General features: G+C 49.3%; 1 protein-coding gene across 1 annotated transcript in view; it reads left to right on the top strand.

Annotated features, from left to right (window-relative positions):
- EXOSC7 (exosome component 7) overlaps window positions 1–17,448 on the top strand; it is a 37,268-nt gene that overhangs the window by 512 nt on the left and 19,308 nt on the right. The window contains exons 2-3 of the mRNA XM_058727260.1: window positions 11,900–12,001; window positions 12,291–12,385. Of these exons, the coding sequence (XP_058583243.1) occupies window positions 11,900–12,001; window positions 12,291–12,385 (197 nt within the window). The remainder of the gene's footprint in view (window positions 1–11,899; window positions 12,002–12,290; window positions 12,386–17,448) is intronic.

Raw genomic sequence — 17,448 nt, 5'->3', positions numbered from 1 at the left:
CCCGCTGTTCCTTACCTCGTGGTTGGGAAGCACAGGGAGAGAAGACACTGAAGTGAAAGCGCTTTGAAAATACAAATCGCCCACCGGAGGGGCGCCTGGGAGGCTCAGTCGGTTAAACACCGGACTCTTGATCTCAGCCCGGGTCTTGATCTCGGGGTCCTGAATCTAAGACCGGGTTGGGCTCTGCGCTGGGCGTGAAGCCTACTTTAAAAAAAAAAAAAAAAAAAAAAGACGGATTTACAGCTGGTGGCCTTAGTTCTGCCGTGGAGGTCTGAGATTCCCAGAGGCAGCTGTAACTATAGTCAGATCTTCTGTGCTTAGTCTTCAGTCCCAGGTCTTGACCTCTCCAGAGCGAGAGTTGGAGAATGCTGGGCCTAATGAACTACCAGGGAAAGCCAAGTGTGACCTTATCTGTAACCTACCCAGATGTACCTTATCTGTAACACATCCCCAGATGTCTGGGCAAAGCCTCACCACAATCCTGTTCTTGCCCATAGAGACCTAATCATTTTGTGTTTTACTTTTCACTTTTGGTCCAGTAGGGTCGAATTTAGTTCCTGGTGTCCCTTTTCCGTCAGCCTTTGATTCCTTTATTATTCCAAAGATGAATAAAGTAAAGGCAATGGAATATAAGATGTTTGCTAAGGGAGTGGTATAGTTTGTGGGGGTTAAAGGAGCTATACAATATTGGTCTGTGATGTTCGGAGGGCTTCCCTAAGGAGGTGGAATTGCTCCCCTAATCTATGTCAAGTGTTCCTCCTGTGTGTTTTCAGGACTCAGTATTCATTCATTCAACCTAGAACTGAGCTAGACTCAAGGGATAGGAAGGAGCCTGCCCTTATATAGCTCCCATGCTAGAAGGAAGAAACAGAAATTATAGATCTCTTTGTGTGTTTGTATGTGAAATTGTACTGATAGCTGTAAAGGGAAAAAAAATCAGGGACCTGATCTAGTCTGGGAAGTCAGGGGAAGCTTCCCTAAGGAAATAGTATTTGAACTGAGCTCTCAGTGCGCTTAAGAATTAATTAAGTAGGTTTGAGCCTTGCAGGAGGAAGGGAGGCTGAGTCTACCCACAGGCTTTCAGGTGGAGAAAGTGTGGAGCCACAGGGGTGGGCTGGGGGTAGTGGTGGGAGATTAGGTTGCAGAGGAGGCTAGAAGCCTGATCCTAGGAGTTTTAGAGGCTCAGTCACTCCATCATAGATCTTGGGAGGTAATAATCTGTTGATTTGTCTGTATGGTACTTTTAAAACCTTGCCAGTGTCCAGCACTTAGTAGATACTTAGTGACATTGAGTAGGGTATTTCTTAAAAGGGAGGTAAGTTGGACATTGTTTTCATTTTTAAAATTAAACCTCTGTCTTACCAGTACCATGAACATATTAGGGCCACAATTGTTGGTAAATGGTCGTAACTGACTTTAAATAAATCTCTTCATAAGGACTATTAATGTTGGCCACAAAATTGCTGTATTTATGGAGGAGGGAAACTGAATTTATACCATCTGAATAAAGGTCAGAAGGCAGGTGATTGAGCTTCCACTGACTCAGTTCTAAAATCGCCTCAACTTTTGGGGCATCTGGGTGTCTTAGTCGGTTAAACATCCGACTTCGGCTCAGGTCATGATCTTGCAGTTCTTGGGTTTGAACCCTGCTTCGGGCTCTGTACTGACAACTCATAGCCTCGAACCTGCTTCTGATTCTGTGTCTCCCTCTCTCTGCCCCTCTCCTGCTCTCACTCTGACTCTCTATCTCAAAAATAAACATTAAAAAATAAAAAATAAACATTAAAAAAAGAAAGACTGGGGCGCCTGGGTGGCTCAGTCGGTTAAGCGCCCGACTTCGGCTCAGGTCATGATCTCACAGTCTGTGAGTTCGAGCCCTGCATCGGGCTCTGTGCTGACAGCTCAGAGCCTGGAGCCTGCTTCAGATTCTGTGTCTTCCTCTCTCTCTGACCCTCCCCCGTTCATGCTCTGTCTCTCTCTGTCTCAAAAATAAACAAACATTAAAAAAAAATTAAAAAAAAAAAAAAGAAAGAAAGACTGAGTTAATTTTTTTTAAATCACCTCAACTTTTGTTTTGTCTTTTGACCAACTTCTGTTTTGGTCTTTGAGGGCCAGTAGTGCCTCACTGGAATCCTGTTCTTGCCCTTACCTATAGACCTGCTCGTTTTTTTTAATTTTTCACCTTTGGTTCAGTGTGGTCAGTTTCAGTTTCTGTCATCCCTTTCTTCTCAGCCTTTGATTCCTTTACTATCTTAGGGGTATTTCATCCTGGTTTGGTGGTGGTTAGAAGCAGTTGAAATTAACCTCACAATGTGTGTTGAGGACTCAGTTGCTAGTAATGGTAACCAACTAACTGGCCCAAGCAAAAAAAGTATGTATTAGAAGGTTACAAGTGTTTCTCCAGGAGTTCAAGGTCATCTTCAGGCTCTTCCTTGCTCTGCTGCTTTTACGCTTTTGCTTTGTTCTTACCTGTCTTCAGAGTGGCTTTCTGTTTCTCAGGCCATGTGTTAGAAAGAATATGGTTACCTCTTAGCTCCCGGGATTACAGTTCCTCTCTATAAGAAACCATCCCTTCCTGAGGGAATGGATAGACAGGCTCAAGCCGGCCACTGGGAGGATGAGGCACACTTGAGAGAGAGCAGTTTGAGAACAAGCAAGATGAATCATTAGGTCCTGGCAGAATACGGAACCTCATTCAGATAATTCAGGAGACTTTCATGATATCACTCTTGATAATGCTATGGGGGGGGGGTGGTTTCAAGGATCAATAAGAGAGATCAGGGAGCCCAAAGATGAGCAACCAGGGAGTAGATGTTACCCCTGGGCTGAAGGGGGCCAAAGGAGGCAGTTGTGTTACCAGATGCTAGTGATAATTAGAACAGTGGAGGAATGACTGCTCAACAGAAATTGTAGGCTTGGGTAGATGAAGGTGCTGTCAGAAATGTGGTACCAATTAGGGGTGCTGGGGATAGGGAGCGGGGAGCATTGTCTCCTCTCCTTTTCGACCTTTCATTGACCAAACCCAGCCACAAGCCAGTAAAGGGAGCCCAGGTGATGCAGTTTGGAAGGAGTCAGCCTGGTGCACAGATGAGAGCAGAGAAAGATGGAGAATGGATCTGAGGGAGTGGGGCAGGAAAAATGGAAAGGTTGATCCATCAATATTCTTAGCATACGATTGGACTGGTTTCTGTTAGGTTGCCTCTCACCCTTGAAGGCTGGGATGTCCCACTTTTGTTAGGTACATATTATAATTTTTTTTTATCTTTATTTTTGAGAGACACACACACACACACACACACACACACACACAGATGCAAGCGGGGGAGGGGCAGAGAGAGAGAGAGACACAGAATCCGAAACAGGCACCAGGCTCTGAGCTGTCAGCAGAGCCCGACACGGGGCTCGAACTCAGGAACTGCGAGATCATGACCTGAGCCGAAGTCGGATGCTTCACCAACTGAGCCACTGAGGCACCCCTGTTAGGTACATGTTATGATTTTTATGTCACTGAATCTTTGAAACAGGCTTGAAGGTAAATATTATTAATCTCTATGTTGTAGATGAAGAACTGAGCTCAGACAGGCTAAGTCACTTGTTCAAGGTGACACAGAAAGTGTGTAGTGGAGCGAGGACAGAAATCCAGATCTGTCTGATTGCAGAGCCCATACCAGATCCTCAGGCTGCTTTCCTCCTGCAGTGAAAGCCATTGTCTTCCCTTCCTTAAATAAGGATCTGAAAACAAAGGCCAGAGAGAATCCCCATTTCTACTTCTCTTTCTTTTTTCATCTGGAAGCATGTGAGCAAACAGGAAGGAGGAGGGAAAGTTCTGACTCACCCCCCACCCCCTGTACCATTTTTTTAGACTTTAAAAAGTGTATGACATATATTATTATCTTTTCAGGCAGTATTTTTTCCGTATTGGCTATAAGTTCCATTAGAACCCTATTTGCCTTTTCTTGTACAGCTTTTGTGTTACTAACTTGTGTCTCAAACTGTTTTTTTCTCTGTTTACAATATTCAGGAACTGGGGGACAGATTTCAGAATTTGCAGGATCTAGGATTTGTCCTCTTTGGAGTTTGCTTCACTGGCTAGAGGTGTGTTTTCTTCATGAGAAGACATCGCTAACCTCCGTCACAGCCCAGTGATTCTGACGCCTGGAAGTACCTTTTACTCAGCCACAAAGTACAGATTCCCAGGCTTTACCCGGACCTTCTGAATCAGAACCTCTGGGGCTGGAGCTTGGGAATGGACATTGTCATAAAGTGTTGGGAGATTTTGATGCAGCCAGCAGACATTGGCCCCTGGGCAGACCACTGGCCTGGTCCAGCTGAGAGCCTGCCGTGGAGTCTCTGCTCCTGCCTGCCTGAGGTCACGTGGTCGCCCACTGTGTTTGCAGGCTCCTTTCCCAGCTCTGCCATTCACAGCCAGAGAGATTTTATCTGAGTAGTGGAGCTAACCCCCCTCCCCCACCTGCACACACACACACACACACACACACACACACGTAAAATGAGAACATGTCCATCTGGGGGCTGAATGGGGTTGTGAGGAATGATGAGATGACAAAATATACAGCGCCTGGCGTGTGGCCAACCCTGAAGGAACGTTGGCTCCTTCTCAAGTTTGTTTTTTCCATCAGAAGTATGACTTTGTCCTAAACCATACACACTGTAGCCCCAGGCTTCACAGTGACCCCATTAGGGGTTCAGGCTGTGGCTATTGAGATTTAAGCTCTTTCAGCGTGGAAGGCTAGAGATGATTGAATTATCTCAAGAGAAAAGGGATTTGGGGCACCTGGGTGGCTCAGTCGGTTAAGCATCCAACTTCGGCTCACGTCATGATCTCATGGCTTGTGAGTTCAAGGCCCATGTCGGGCTCTGTGCTAACAGCTCAGAGCCTGGAGCCTCTTCAGATTCTGTGTCTTTCTCTCTCTGCCCCTCCCCTGCTCACACTCTGTCTCTCTCTGTCTCTCAAAAATAAAAATAAAAACAAAAACATTATAAAAAAATTAAAAAAAAAAAGAGGGGATTTGTGGCAAGGGCTAGGAAGTCCCTAGGGAGCTCCAAGGCACCACATCCCATGGGCTCCAGCGTGGATCACATGGTCTGCCCTGTCTGCCTGTCTTTATGTCTCTGGCGACACCTCCCCTTCTCTGTCCTGAAGCGTATCCCTTCTCTGCAGCCATTTGCTGTCTAGCTTCCCTTCATCTTGGTATAATCTGACCCCTCCCCCAACCCCCGCCCCCTGCCTTTCTTCTGTGTGGCCTCTCCAGCCTCCCTCCACACCTGACGTGTCCACTCCTCTTTAACTCCCTTCTTCTTGAGTATTTCCCAGGTCAGAGATCACATTCCAAGGAGAGAGTATGATTCATGCCAGAGGAGCTGGTTGCTCTCTGGGTTGTGAGCACCTACCATTGGCTCAGGCTGTTGGAGGTGGATGGTGACTCGGTCATGTGGGCTCAGTAGACACGATAGGCTTTCCAGGGGTCTGTTTACTGGTGCTCTGGCCATGACCTGGACGTTAAACTGCACTCCATAGGTTTAGACCAGTCCCTAGCAATGGATTAGCCCCACCAGGAGGCATTCCCCTTGGGGCTTTGGCAAAGCCATGTTATGGAATTTTTCTTGGCAGTCGAAGGGAGGTGTAGCTCAGCTGATGGTTTCAGTTTCTTTTCTGTGGCTCTAGCTTTCTTCGTAAGCATCGCTGGAGGAGCAGCACAGAAGGGGGAGCAGGGCTGAGACAGGTCTTTAGCTGTAAGATTGAGCAGTCGGTACTCAGCTGCTCAAGCTGGCCATGCAGAACTGGAGCCAGCCCTCAGGGCTCTTGATCTGGAGCCCCATGCCCTTTCCACTTGCAGGCCCACGGCACGGAAAGGCCGTGCTCAGGCACTTTACAAGGTGAACAGAATCCCACCCTTGCGAGGAAATGCAGGACTACTCAAATAGGCTTGGAGGGGGAATGAGGATCGACATCTGATTTTGCCTGCGGTGGCTTGAGCGGGGCCCGCGGAGCTGGATCTGATGTGGTCCTTCTAAGTGGGGTCGTGTTCCAGTAGGGGTGGCGTTCCAGCTACCGTTCACTAGCACGTCCGAGGTGTTGGACATGTCAGAGCAAGGTGGAGGGGGTTAACATCACTGAGGACACAGTCTAAACCTCCCCAAGCACATTAGGTTAGCAGAGTCCACTTTCAGCTTCGGTTAGGGAGCCATAGGACTGGGTTGTCTGGGTGTGAGGAAAGCAGCTCTGGGTGGAGTCACCTGTCCTTCCAATCTGTCACAAACAGCGAGACTGGTGCCTCAGGGACCTCGTCAGTAACCTCTCTCCACGGTTGTTTTCGAGGATTCGGTGAGCTGATACGCGCCCCAGAACAGGAGAAGGGAACTGTGGAGGGGGCATTCTGCGTGTTACACTGCGCTGAGGGTCCCCTGAAATGACTCCTGGCTTCTGGATTCTCCTGTAATTCTGTAAGGTTGGGGTCAGTTCCCCTTTCTGGACGGACGGACCCCAAGCTGTTGAGGAACTAACTTGCGTAAGGTCGCAAAGCTGGTGTGTGACAGGAGAGGTTTAAATAGAGGCTGGAGGGGACCCCACCACGCCACACCCAACTGCGAGTTAACTGGAAAGTCCTGGGAGCCACCCCCGCCCCCTCGGCAGAGAAGGACAGGGCCCCACTTGGTGGTGTTGTTCTGCACATGTTGACGTCTCTGTTGAGTTTTTGAATGGAGCTTTCACTTCAGGGCGGCCCCTGTTTAAATGTTCACACAGGGATTAATTCCTTTGCTTCTGAATACTACCAGAGAATAAATATTGTGGTCGGGCCTCTGGCTCTGAGCCAGGCCAAGCAGGTTTGGGTGATTTTTAAGCCTTTTATGAGGAATGCTGGATTAAAAAAAAAAAAAAAAGAAAAGTTGTGGGTGCAGTGATTCAGACTAATTTGTTTGGGTTTTTTGGTTTGTTTTTCTCTTATTCTCTTAGGTGTTTTTTTGTGTTTTTGTTTTATGAATATATTTTTTATATTATATGCTGGTGAGTGGGGGAGGGGAAGAGGGAGAGGTTTTTTGTTTTTGGTTTTTTTTAGTTTATTTATTTATTTATTTTTTTTTTTAAAAATTTTTTTTTCAACGTTTTTTATTTATTTTTGGGACAGAGAGAGACAGAGCGTGAACGGGGGAGGGGCAGAGAGAGAGGGAGACACAGAATCGGAAACAGGCTCCAGGCTCCGAGCCATCAGCCCAGAGCCCGACGCGGGGCTCAAACTCGCGGACCGCGAGATCGTGACCTGGCTGAAGTCGGACGCTTAACCGACTGCGCCACCCAGGCGCCCCTTAGTTTATTTATTTTGAGAGAGCACACAAGCTTGAGCAGGGGAGGAGCAGAGAGAGAGGGAGACACAGAATCTTAAGCAGGCTCCACGCTGTCAGCACAGCCCGACACAAGGCTCAAATTCATGAACCAAGAGATCGCATCCTGAGCCGAGCAAAATCAAGTTGGCTACTTAACCGACTGAACCACCCAGGTGCCCCAGAGGGAGAGAGACTCTTCAGCAGGCTCCATGCTTAGTGCAGAGCTTGACGTGGTGCTCAATCCCATGATCCTGGGATCATGACCTGAGCTAAAAGCAAGAGTTGGACGCTCAACTAACTACCAGAGCCACCCAGGCATCCCAGTCCTTTTTTCCTATCCAAAAAAAAAAAAAAAAATTCTATGCATGCTTGCACAGAAAAATTTGTAGCTTTTTGTTTATCTCTTATTTGTCACCCGAGCCCTTCCCATAGAGCCTTCCCCAGGGAACAGAGAGTCATGTAAAGGTTGGAAAGGCAATACCTGGTGAGGCCCAGTTTTCTGGCCCCCTCCCAGTCCCATCCTGGAACAAGGGGCATGTCACGACAAAGGGTTGTGACTAGGTCTTTCCAGGGAAGTGGTATTTTATTTTATTTTTTTAATGTTTTATTTATTTTTGAGAGAGAGGGAGAGAGACAGAGAGAGACAGAAGGCAGGCTCCTGAGGCGGGGCTTGAACTCAAAAACCATGAGGTCATGGCCTGAGCCGAAGTGAGACGCTTAACCCACCCCGCCACCCAGGCGCTCCCCAGAGAAGTGGTATTTTAAAGGCATAGTGGGGAAGCCTGTCACCTTGTGGCCTCCCTGCGTGCAGAGTCCTCTTCATCATCGGGACCAACTGGTATAGCCAGCATCCTTGCAGGGAGGCCGTGCTCACTCCTGTTGCACGGTGGAGAGACCCTTTAGAACGCGGGAGGCCACGTGGACTTGTTACGAGGTCTGGCGCGGGGTTCGGGTGCTCCTTATCGGCTGTGGCCTTGAGCCGGCCATTTAGCATCTTTCAGCCTCTTTCCTCATTTGTAAAATGGAATGAAAAAAAGCTCTCCTACAGGGTTATTGTGAGAATTAAATGTGTCAACTGTGTAGCATTTCCTGGCACATCACTTCCTATGTGGTAAAGGCACTGAGGGAGTAGCTACTGTTCATTGTTGCAAATGATTGCGGCTGTTTCAGTTTACAGGTCTGTGGAATTAGAGCAGCATCTTTGAGGCCTTCTGATTCAATGTCCATTCTTTTAACAGAGGAGGGAACTAGTCTAGAGCATCTCGTCCTAGGTCAAGCAGCTAGTCATGGCAGGCCCAGACCCGGAGCCCATGACTAATACTCGTAGTGATTGATCGCACTTGCACCTCAAGAAGGAGTCTTTTGTAAAGGATGTTTCTGGGCCCTGTTTTCACTTTCCTAGCAGGGCATCCTGGGGGGGGGGGGGGGGCGGGGGTGGAGCATCAGAGATTGACCTAGGAAGCCTTTCCCGTGCTGCTGTGTGCTGTGGGGTTGTTAAGAGACAGTTACAGGGGCGCCTGGGTGGCGCAGTCGGTTAAGCGTCCGACTTCAGCCAGGTCACGATCTCGCGGTCCGTGAGTTCGAGCCCCGCGTCAGGCTCTGGGCTGATGGCTCGGAGCCTGGAGCCTGTTTCCGATTCTGTGTCTCCCTCTCTCTCTGCCCCTCCCCCGTTCATGCTCTGTCTCTCTCTGTCCCAAAAAAAAAATAAATTAAAAACGTTGAAAAAAAAAAAAAAAAAAAAGAGACAGTTACATAGTTTTGGGATCCTTTAGTGAAGAGGGGTCACTTTATCTAACTCATTTCCTAGACTTGAAATTCTGTTGCTTTCAAGTACAGGTCTCCCCAGACTCACGATGGGGGTTGCCTCCAGCAAGGGAATGGCCTGGGGAGTGGATGAGCCGGCAAAGGGACTTCAGGCTGACTTGTGATGCTTATTTTCTCTTCATTAAGAGGAATTGGGGGAGGAAAAGAGTAGAAATGAACAGGGCAGATGGTGGGGGTTGGGCTTTGCTGGATTTCAGTGTCTCAGAATCAAAACGTCAGTCATATATGCAGTTAGCCAGGCAGTTTAAAGATAAGTTTGTGACAGTTACATACTTCAGAACAGTGTTTTTAAACTTTTTGAGGAGCATTAGCTCCTTTGAGAATCTCATAAGCTAATGAGTCTTTTTCTGAAAGAAAAAAAAAGTGCTTTCAAAAGATGTTTGCAAAGGGGGCGCCTGGCTGGCTCAGTCAGAAGAGCATCCAACTCTTGATCTCAGGGTCGTGAGTTCGAGCTCCGTGTTGGGTGTAGAGATTACTTAAAATCTTAAAGAAAGAAAATGTTTACAAAGAATAAGGAAGGTCTCCGTGAGCTGATGTATAGTGATTGCCCACATATGTATTAAGTGTTAAAAAAAAAAAAAAAGAAAGAAAGAAAAAAGAAAGAAAAAGAAGCAAAGCGTAAAAGAGTATCTGTAGTGTGCCACTCCTCATTTAAGAAAGAAGGATAAAGTATATTCATGGATCTGCTCATTTGTGCAAAGGAAATACAGGAACTATGAACCAGCAGTTAAATAGCCTGGTTACCTGCCCGGGGTGGCTGAGAACGAGGCAGAAAGATGGGGGTGTGAAAATAGGGCTGAGGGCAGAGCCATCTTTCCCTGAGCACACCTTTTCTGATAGCTTTGACTTCTAGAGTCATGGTGCTAGTCTGCATACAATGTAAACAGGTAATTAAAAGTAGCCAGGATGCGGGGCACCCAGACTCGAGCACAGACAGGTACCGATGAACCTCACAGGGGTAGGAGGGAATAACAGGCACGCTCAAGGAGGGGGAGACGATGGAAAATGGGATGTGGGGTGGGCACTCACTGTAAGGCTAAAGACAAAAAGAACGCCACACAACTGCTGTCCACTAGTAAATTGGTTGCTCGCAGGGGTATGGGTTAGCAATTCTGAAAGTACTTCGTGCGTATACTAAGATTTAATAAATACCTTGTGGATAATGAGAGCCAGGTGTCTCCCTGTCTGAGAAAGAAGTTCCAAATAAGACACGAAGGAAAGTTAGAACCAGCTATCAGGGCCTTTTTTCTTTTTTTTTTTTTAACATTTATTCATTTTTGAGAGAGAGACATAGACAGAGCATGAGTGGGGAAGGGGCACAGAGAGAGAGGGAGACACAGAATCCGAAGCAGGCTGCAGGCCCTGAGCTGTCAGCACAGAGCCCGATGCGGGACTCGAACTCACAGACCGCAGGATCATGACTTGAGCCGAAGTCGGACGCCCGACCGACTGAGCCACCCAAGTGCCCCATATCAGGGCCTTTTAAGAGCTGCATGGATAGAAGAGCTGTATGGGTTAGTGCTGTGTGGGTGAGTGTAAGTACGTACGTAGTTATCGAGCTCTGTCTGCTGAGAAGGTCTGGAAGCAATGACACCCCAGTAGCAGTGAACTTGCTTAGCACCCAGATCCTGGCTTTTTAAAGCACCATTCTTCAATAAAAGGAACCAGGACTCCTCGGAGAAAGGGCTGACCCCGAGGCCAGGGCAGGGAAAAATACAAGAGGCTGGAACATCTTGTCTTGTCAGAAGTAAAGGTGTGCTCGGGAAAGATTGCAAGCGTGTTGAAAGAACGCAGGAAGCAACCCAAAGGAACTCCCAGTGGCCAAATCTGGAACGCGTTGAGCAGCAGGATAAGTAATGGTCGTACTGGATCACAACCACAGCATAAAGTGGGTATCTGTGAGATACGTGGATAAGAGTAAATAAACAGGGATAAAGGGCAGGCAGGATGTGGGCCACCCTGAAACGCATCTCCCGCAGCAGAGGTCGGCAAGTTTTTCCTGTAAGGGGCTACATAGTGAAGATTTGGGGCGTGTGGCTCGTAAGATCTCTGTCACAACCGCGCAGCTCTGCCGTTGGAGTGTGAAGCAGCCATGGACAACCTCAGCGCACGGACCTGGCCGTGCTCCAGCGAGACGTTTTACAGAAGCAGGTGGCCCCCGTGCCGAGGTGTGCCGTCCCTGTTCTAGAGAATGCCCAGGGTAGAGATGATAGCTGGGTTTTTTAGCCGTTAACAGAGTAGATTTTGTTCAGGTTAGGGTGCGGGAGGCCTGCGGCCGAGAGAGTTGGGCTCTGTGGCCCCGACAGTGCATACCTCCTGGTGCGGTTTTGGACTTGCAGACTTGGAAAGAGGCAGCCTATTTCGCCTCTTGTTCCCATTTTGTTTGTTCCGTGTGTCTGTTTGGCATAGTGGGATGTGGTGTGGACTTTGCACTGGGACGTACCTGGGTAGAAACCCAGTGTGCTCTCACCAGCTGTGGGACGTCGGCCACATGGCTGCATCGTGGCTGCATCACATCCGTCAAGCCGCTTTACTTCTCTGAGTCTTTGTTTCCTCAGATGTAAAATAGGAATATTGTTACCAGCAAAAGGAGAGAGTTTTGGATGATTCGCTAAGGGGGAAGGGGATGTTGTACTGCCTAGTTCTCTAGGAGGGAAATGGCACGGATGAGTTGAGGAGGCTGTTGGTGCTTTGGTTGTGGTTGTGTTAGGATTGCGGTCGTTGCACTTAGGAAGACCTCCGTGTGGACGGCCGTGGCTGTGAGGACTACCGATGTGTCGAAGTGGAAACCGACGTGGTGTCCAACACCAGTGGGTCTGCCAGGGTCAAGCTGGTGAGTACTGTGGCCACGGTCCGTGCCCGGGGGGAGGATGGGCAGGTCCTAGGGGACCAGCTGCAGGCCCCTCGGGGCTTTGGGAGCACATACATTTCTGGGGTGGACCCGAGACCCAAGCCAAATTCTGGGCGGGTATCTGTCTAGATCTGAAGGACCCTTTACCTTTCCAAAGGGCCGCTTCACAAGTTCCTGAGAGTCCCCGGGAGCACAGTCTGGGGGAGGAAGGAGGCGGTTGGGTATGTGGCTGCCTGCCCTGAGTGAGGACCCTTCTTGCGTGTGTCTGCAGGGTCACACAGACATCTTGGTGGGAGTGAAAGCCGAAATGGGGACGCCCAAGCTGGAGAAACCCAATGAAGGGTACTTGGAGTTCTTCGTTGACTGGTCAGTACCATGCATATGTTTTTAAAGAAAAACGATTTAAAAGAAGATTCAGAGGGGTGCCTGGGTGGCTCAGTCGGTTAAGTGTCCAGCTCTTGATTTTAGTTCAGGACATGATCTCATGGTGATGAGATCAAGCCCCGCCTCAGGCTCCACCCTGATCGTGGAACCTGCTTAAGATTCTCTCTCCGTCTCCCTCTGTCACTCCCCCACTTGCAGGTGCACCTTCTCTCAAATAAGTAAGTAAGTGAGTGAGTAAGTGAGTAGATTGGAGACTGGACCTCTGGTTTCCTTTGAGCCCACTTTGACTTTGTATTCAGTCATCACCTCTGCAGCCAGCAGGTATTTCCTGCACCCCTCCTATGCGCCAGGCACTGGGGTGTGTGGAAGAAGGCCTTGGCTCGAGTCCTGCCCTTGTCCTAGTCACCTGGCCCGCACTGGGCCTTGTCCCTGTTGGAGAAAGGAGGGCATCAGGCAGCCCAGCACATGGTTGTTATGAGAATCCAGTGAAATGGTGGGTATTACAGTGCTTTGAAGAATATCAAACATAGAAATGTAAGGGTCATTTGGTCTAAAATGTCTTGTTTCTCCTCCTGCTCTAGTTTTGCAGAAAACTTTTCATGACTTGCTTGGCAGAGCAAGGACGAGGGCCGGCCAAATAGCCTGACAGACAGAGGGAGTGGCAGCTAGGCAGGCCGCGTGGCTGCTAGAAAAGTGAGGACTCCGCAGTTTCTGCAGCAGCCAGCCTTCTCTGGCCAGCTGTGTGATCTCAGGCTAGTTACCTAGTCTCTCTGTGCCTAAGTTTCTTTATCTAAAAAATCGGGGTACTAATACTCTTGTGAGGATGACGGAATGAAATAAGGAAGGCAGAGTGAGTGTCAGCACCGTGACTGGCTCCCAGTGGGCTTTCCGTGAGTGTTCTTTCTCCCTCCTGTTGCCTCCCCTTTCTCCGGCCTTGGGCTTTTTAAACCTGGGATCCTAGCTCAGTCCCTCTTCTGTCTAGAACATTGCTTCTGACTAGATGGTGATGGCGGGCTTTCTCGAGGTGGGTGAGGCTCTCTATTAGCTCATGCTGGGTGCAGGTATGTAATACTGGTTCTGTATGGGAGTCCCCAAGACCACTCCCGTATTTGGAGATTTGCTGGAAGGACCCCCAGGACTTAGCATATAGTTGTACTCGCAGCTGAGATTTATTATAGCCACGAAACGCGGCAACGTGTGTGATGATTCTGCCCATGAAAGCCCATTAGAGACTCGGCCCCTGAGATTTTCACTGGGGCTGGTCACATGGGCACCCTCTGCTCAACACATACCAAAATTTCCAAATCCCAGAAGGAAAGCAGATATACTCCCTTTATCATATTATTTGCACAAATAGTCTAGGCACAGCAGACCACGGTTCACTGTTGACTGGGAACACTGAGAGTCAAGTTCCCAGATGCCAGCCGAGGGCCCACCTTTCAAGCAGGCCCTTCTAAAGATAGCAGCCTTGGGCCCGCCGTGACCGCCTTTTCGGCATAGATGCCAACCCCCATTTACATGGTGAGTTAGATTCTTCTGGTCTTCTTCCAAACTCAGAAGTTTGTCCTCACGACATTCCTATGAGAGAGACAACCAACTTGGTTGAGAGAAGGTAAACGAACCCCCGGGGTCACAGAGCTAGTAATGCCGGCTCGGGCCTCTCCGACCCTGAGTCTTGCCTTGTTCTACTTCGCGCAGCCTACAGAAGCCAGCTTGCCGGGGGTGTGGTGCTCAGAGTTCCGAGAACGTATCTGCGTTCAGCTTTCTGGCCGGTATTCCTTCCAGACCATTCCTGCACCCTGCCCTGCGAGACGCCCCCCCACCCCCCGCCCCCAGCCAGCCGTCTCCTCTTCTGGTTGGACCCGCCTCCCCTCGCCAATCTGAGTTGTCCAGTGGGACTGGCTCATCCTTGAAGCTGCCGTGGATGGTGGTGACCCTGTTCGGGCCTCCAGCTGATTCCTTTGCTGTCGGTGGAAGAAAAATGTCTCTCCTGGCCTTGACCTGCCTAATTCAGTGTAGTGAACGGTCACCGAGGGGCAGACACCATGTGTGGGGAACTGTAATTTGCTTTTCTTTTCTTCCTCCTCACTGTCTTCTACCTCCTTCATCTTGGGCAGACCACAGGCAGTCAGCCCAGCCACACCAAAGGGAAGGTGTTGCCTTCAGATGCTAGGTATAGGGGACACATTTCACTGTGGCTCCGTGTCTGAACATGACTCCGGGTTAGCCTGCTGCTCTTGTCCCAGCTGTGAAGGAAGGGAGGCTCCAGGGTGGGAGGAGGCAGGGAGCTGCCTCTTCCCAAGATCCGGCTCCCAGGAGTACCTCCCCCCTCCCAGCTGAGCTGGGCTGCTCGTTCCTCTCTTCTCTCCCGTTGTAAGTCTCAGGAGACCCTCAACAGGCCCAGAAGCTCCAGTTCCCAGGGAGTCCTCCTTGATTCTCTTTCAAGATGGATAGTCTCAAGTGGCACATTTTAGTGTCTTATTTAAGCGGCTCAGTTACTGTGATAGAATCACCATGAGAGATTCACAAAACCTCGTATTCCTACAGAGAAGGGAGATGTTGATTCACCAAGCACTGCTGACTGCCACCTTTATCAAAGCCTCATCTGAATCTTCAAAGAGCAGCTCTTTTTTTTTATTTTTAATGTTTGTTTTTGAGAGAGACAGATGGAGTGCGATCCGGGCAGGGGCAGGGAGGGAGGGAGACAGAATCCGAAGCAGGCCCCAGGCTCCAAGCTGTCGGCACAGAGCCCGACACGGGGCTCGAACCATGAACCGCAAGATCATGACCTGAGCCGAAGTCGGACGCTTAACCCACTGCGCCACCCAGGCACCCTAAAGAGCAACTCTTAATTGCATAAACAAACCCCTTTATTCCCATCCAGTGACTAGGAATGTAGATGTGCCCAGCGCTAAGGCTTTTACCCACTAAGCCCTTCCGCAGGAGAGCCCAGGGCATCTGCCCATCCACAGACTGAAGCTGAAGTGTTACCCAGCCGGAGGACAGTAATTGGGGCAGGGTGGGGCTGTCAGTCTGAGCCCAGCTTGACTCATCAGCAACTTCCAGGGTTTAATTATTTCAACTCCTGGTGATTAGAGAGCTAACTGCTTTTCCGCCAACTCGTCCTACTTTGGTTTTGTTGGCTTGGAATAATACATGGAACCTGCGGTAGACCTGGCCTCCCACCCCCATCATTTTCCCCCGTGCCTAGGGGATGTTTCCCTTGGGAGGGGGCTACTCAGCTGTACCAGCCCTCATCCCCATCCCAGTGGAGTAGTAAAGACTTGGGGTTCCTGAGCACTGCCCCAGGGATGCCTGGCAACACACATCAAAACTGGGAGCAATCTCGGACCTTCTAACTCCCATCTCCTGTCTTCGATTTGTTAGTCATAACCCAGGACCAGGCTGTTTTAAGTAAGAACTTTGAAACTTTGAAAAAGATGGTTTCTATCAGAAACCTGGAGGAAAGGTAAGAATTGAGTGAGCTGGTGTGTCAGTCTGGGCTACCACTAGGTGGCGGTCCATCTAGTCTCTGCTCTGACACCATGTTGATGGGGGGTTAGGAAGCGTGGTTTAGCCTCTCCCAGCGGCTTCAGTTTTTCACTGAGGGAGCTGAGGAGAACATGTTTCATTCATAGACATTTCGGTGTGCTCATCACTTGCCACTTCCCGGTGGGATCTTTACTTTTCGATGTGGTCGCTCGTATTTGTCACTAATATTGAACCGGAAGCTTCAAGCCCTGAATTGGTGGAAGGAGCCACTTGATCTCTGTTCCTCAGTGCTTAGTGCTGCTCGCGGGGGTCCCTGTTGGTGCCTGATGGACGGGGGACAAAGCAGACAGGCAAACTACAGAACTCATTTGAAGCTAGCTGTACTCTGAAAGTCTCCAGAAAGAACGGATAACTCTCCCAGAAACTTACAATGAACAGTTCAAAATGTGTTACTGTTCCCATCCCCACTCATAAGGAAGCTTCGGCAGGTTCAGAAATGAGCACATGTGCACACAGGGGAATGGGAGGGATTGGGGCCTGCTGCCAGGACCACCTGACTGACTCCTGGAGGGGTGAGGCCCAGAGCTAGCCCTGCCCCACGAACCTGCTAAATCACTGTCCTCTGTCATGGTCCTGGCCTGACCTGGCTGTAAGACTCTATAGATTTGCAGGCTAGATGGATCACAAGGGAAACAATGGGCCAGTGTCTGAAATCCTGTCTCAGGTGGACATGGCCTTGATCTCACTCTACCCCAGTTAAATCAGGGATGTGCCAGGCAGGAGGAGCACAGTAGAGGTGATGAGTCAGGATGGGTGGAGATCTGGGTGGGGCAGCATTCCCAGGATTTTTATTAGTTTATTGGCTCAGCAAGCAATTTCCCAACTGCCCTGGAAGAGGGGCTGGGTCATACTTAGGAAGGATCTGAATTGGTTTTGGCAGTTGTAAACAGAGAAACCACTCGGTTTTATGCCCCAAACCCTGAGCAAACACTCCCCTGCTGAAAGAATGTATTGTGATACCTCTGAGCAGGGAGCCAGGATTACTGCCTGTTGTGCTTTCCCTCTTTTTAAACTTTGCACTTAATAGAGAAGCGTTTTATTTAGGGCTCCTTTGGTCTGCATTCCTTGACTCCAGTGTTTGTGGTCTAACAATAAATCTCAAGACCAGAGCATCCATTCATTAGCTTGACTCATGTCAGGCTACAAGCCAGGCATGCCGAATCCCACCTTCAGGGAGAGTCCGGTGCAGCCTTGCAGATAAGGGCTGCGCTGCCTGGCTTGGAGTCTTAGCTCCCCCGTCCCTACTTGTGTGAGCTTGGACAAATTATATAACCTTTCTGGGACTCTGTTTCGTTTTCTCTGAAATGGGGTCGTAAATAGTAGGGTTGTTGTGAGAATTGATTGAGCTGGCGCATCTAACGTGCTAAGAGTCGTTTCTAGCACATAGTAAACATTCAAAAGAGCTGTTAAAGTTTTCCACCTTGTATAACAAGAGGCTTGGGCCATCTGAGGTCTCACCACATTCTCCGGTAGGTCAGACCCCACTTGTGAGG

The sequence above is a fragment of the Neofelis nebulosa genome, chromosome 4 (assembly GCF_028018385.1).
Source record: "Neofelis nebulosa isolate mNeoNeb1 chromosome 4, mNeoNeb1.pri, whole genome shotgun sequence".
NCBI lineage: Eukaryota > Metazoa > Chordata > Mammalia > Carnivora > Felidae > Neofelis > Neofelis nebulosa.
The sequence above is the reverse complement of the archived record's forward strand: the minus strand, read 5'-3'. Positions and strand labels throughout refer to the sequence as shown.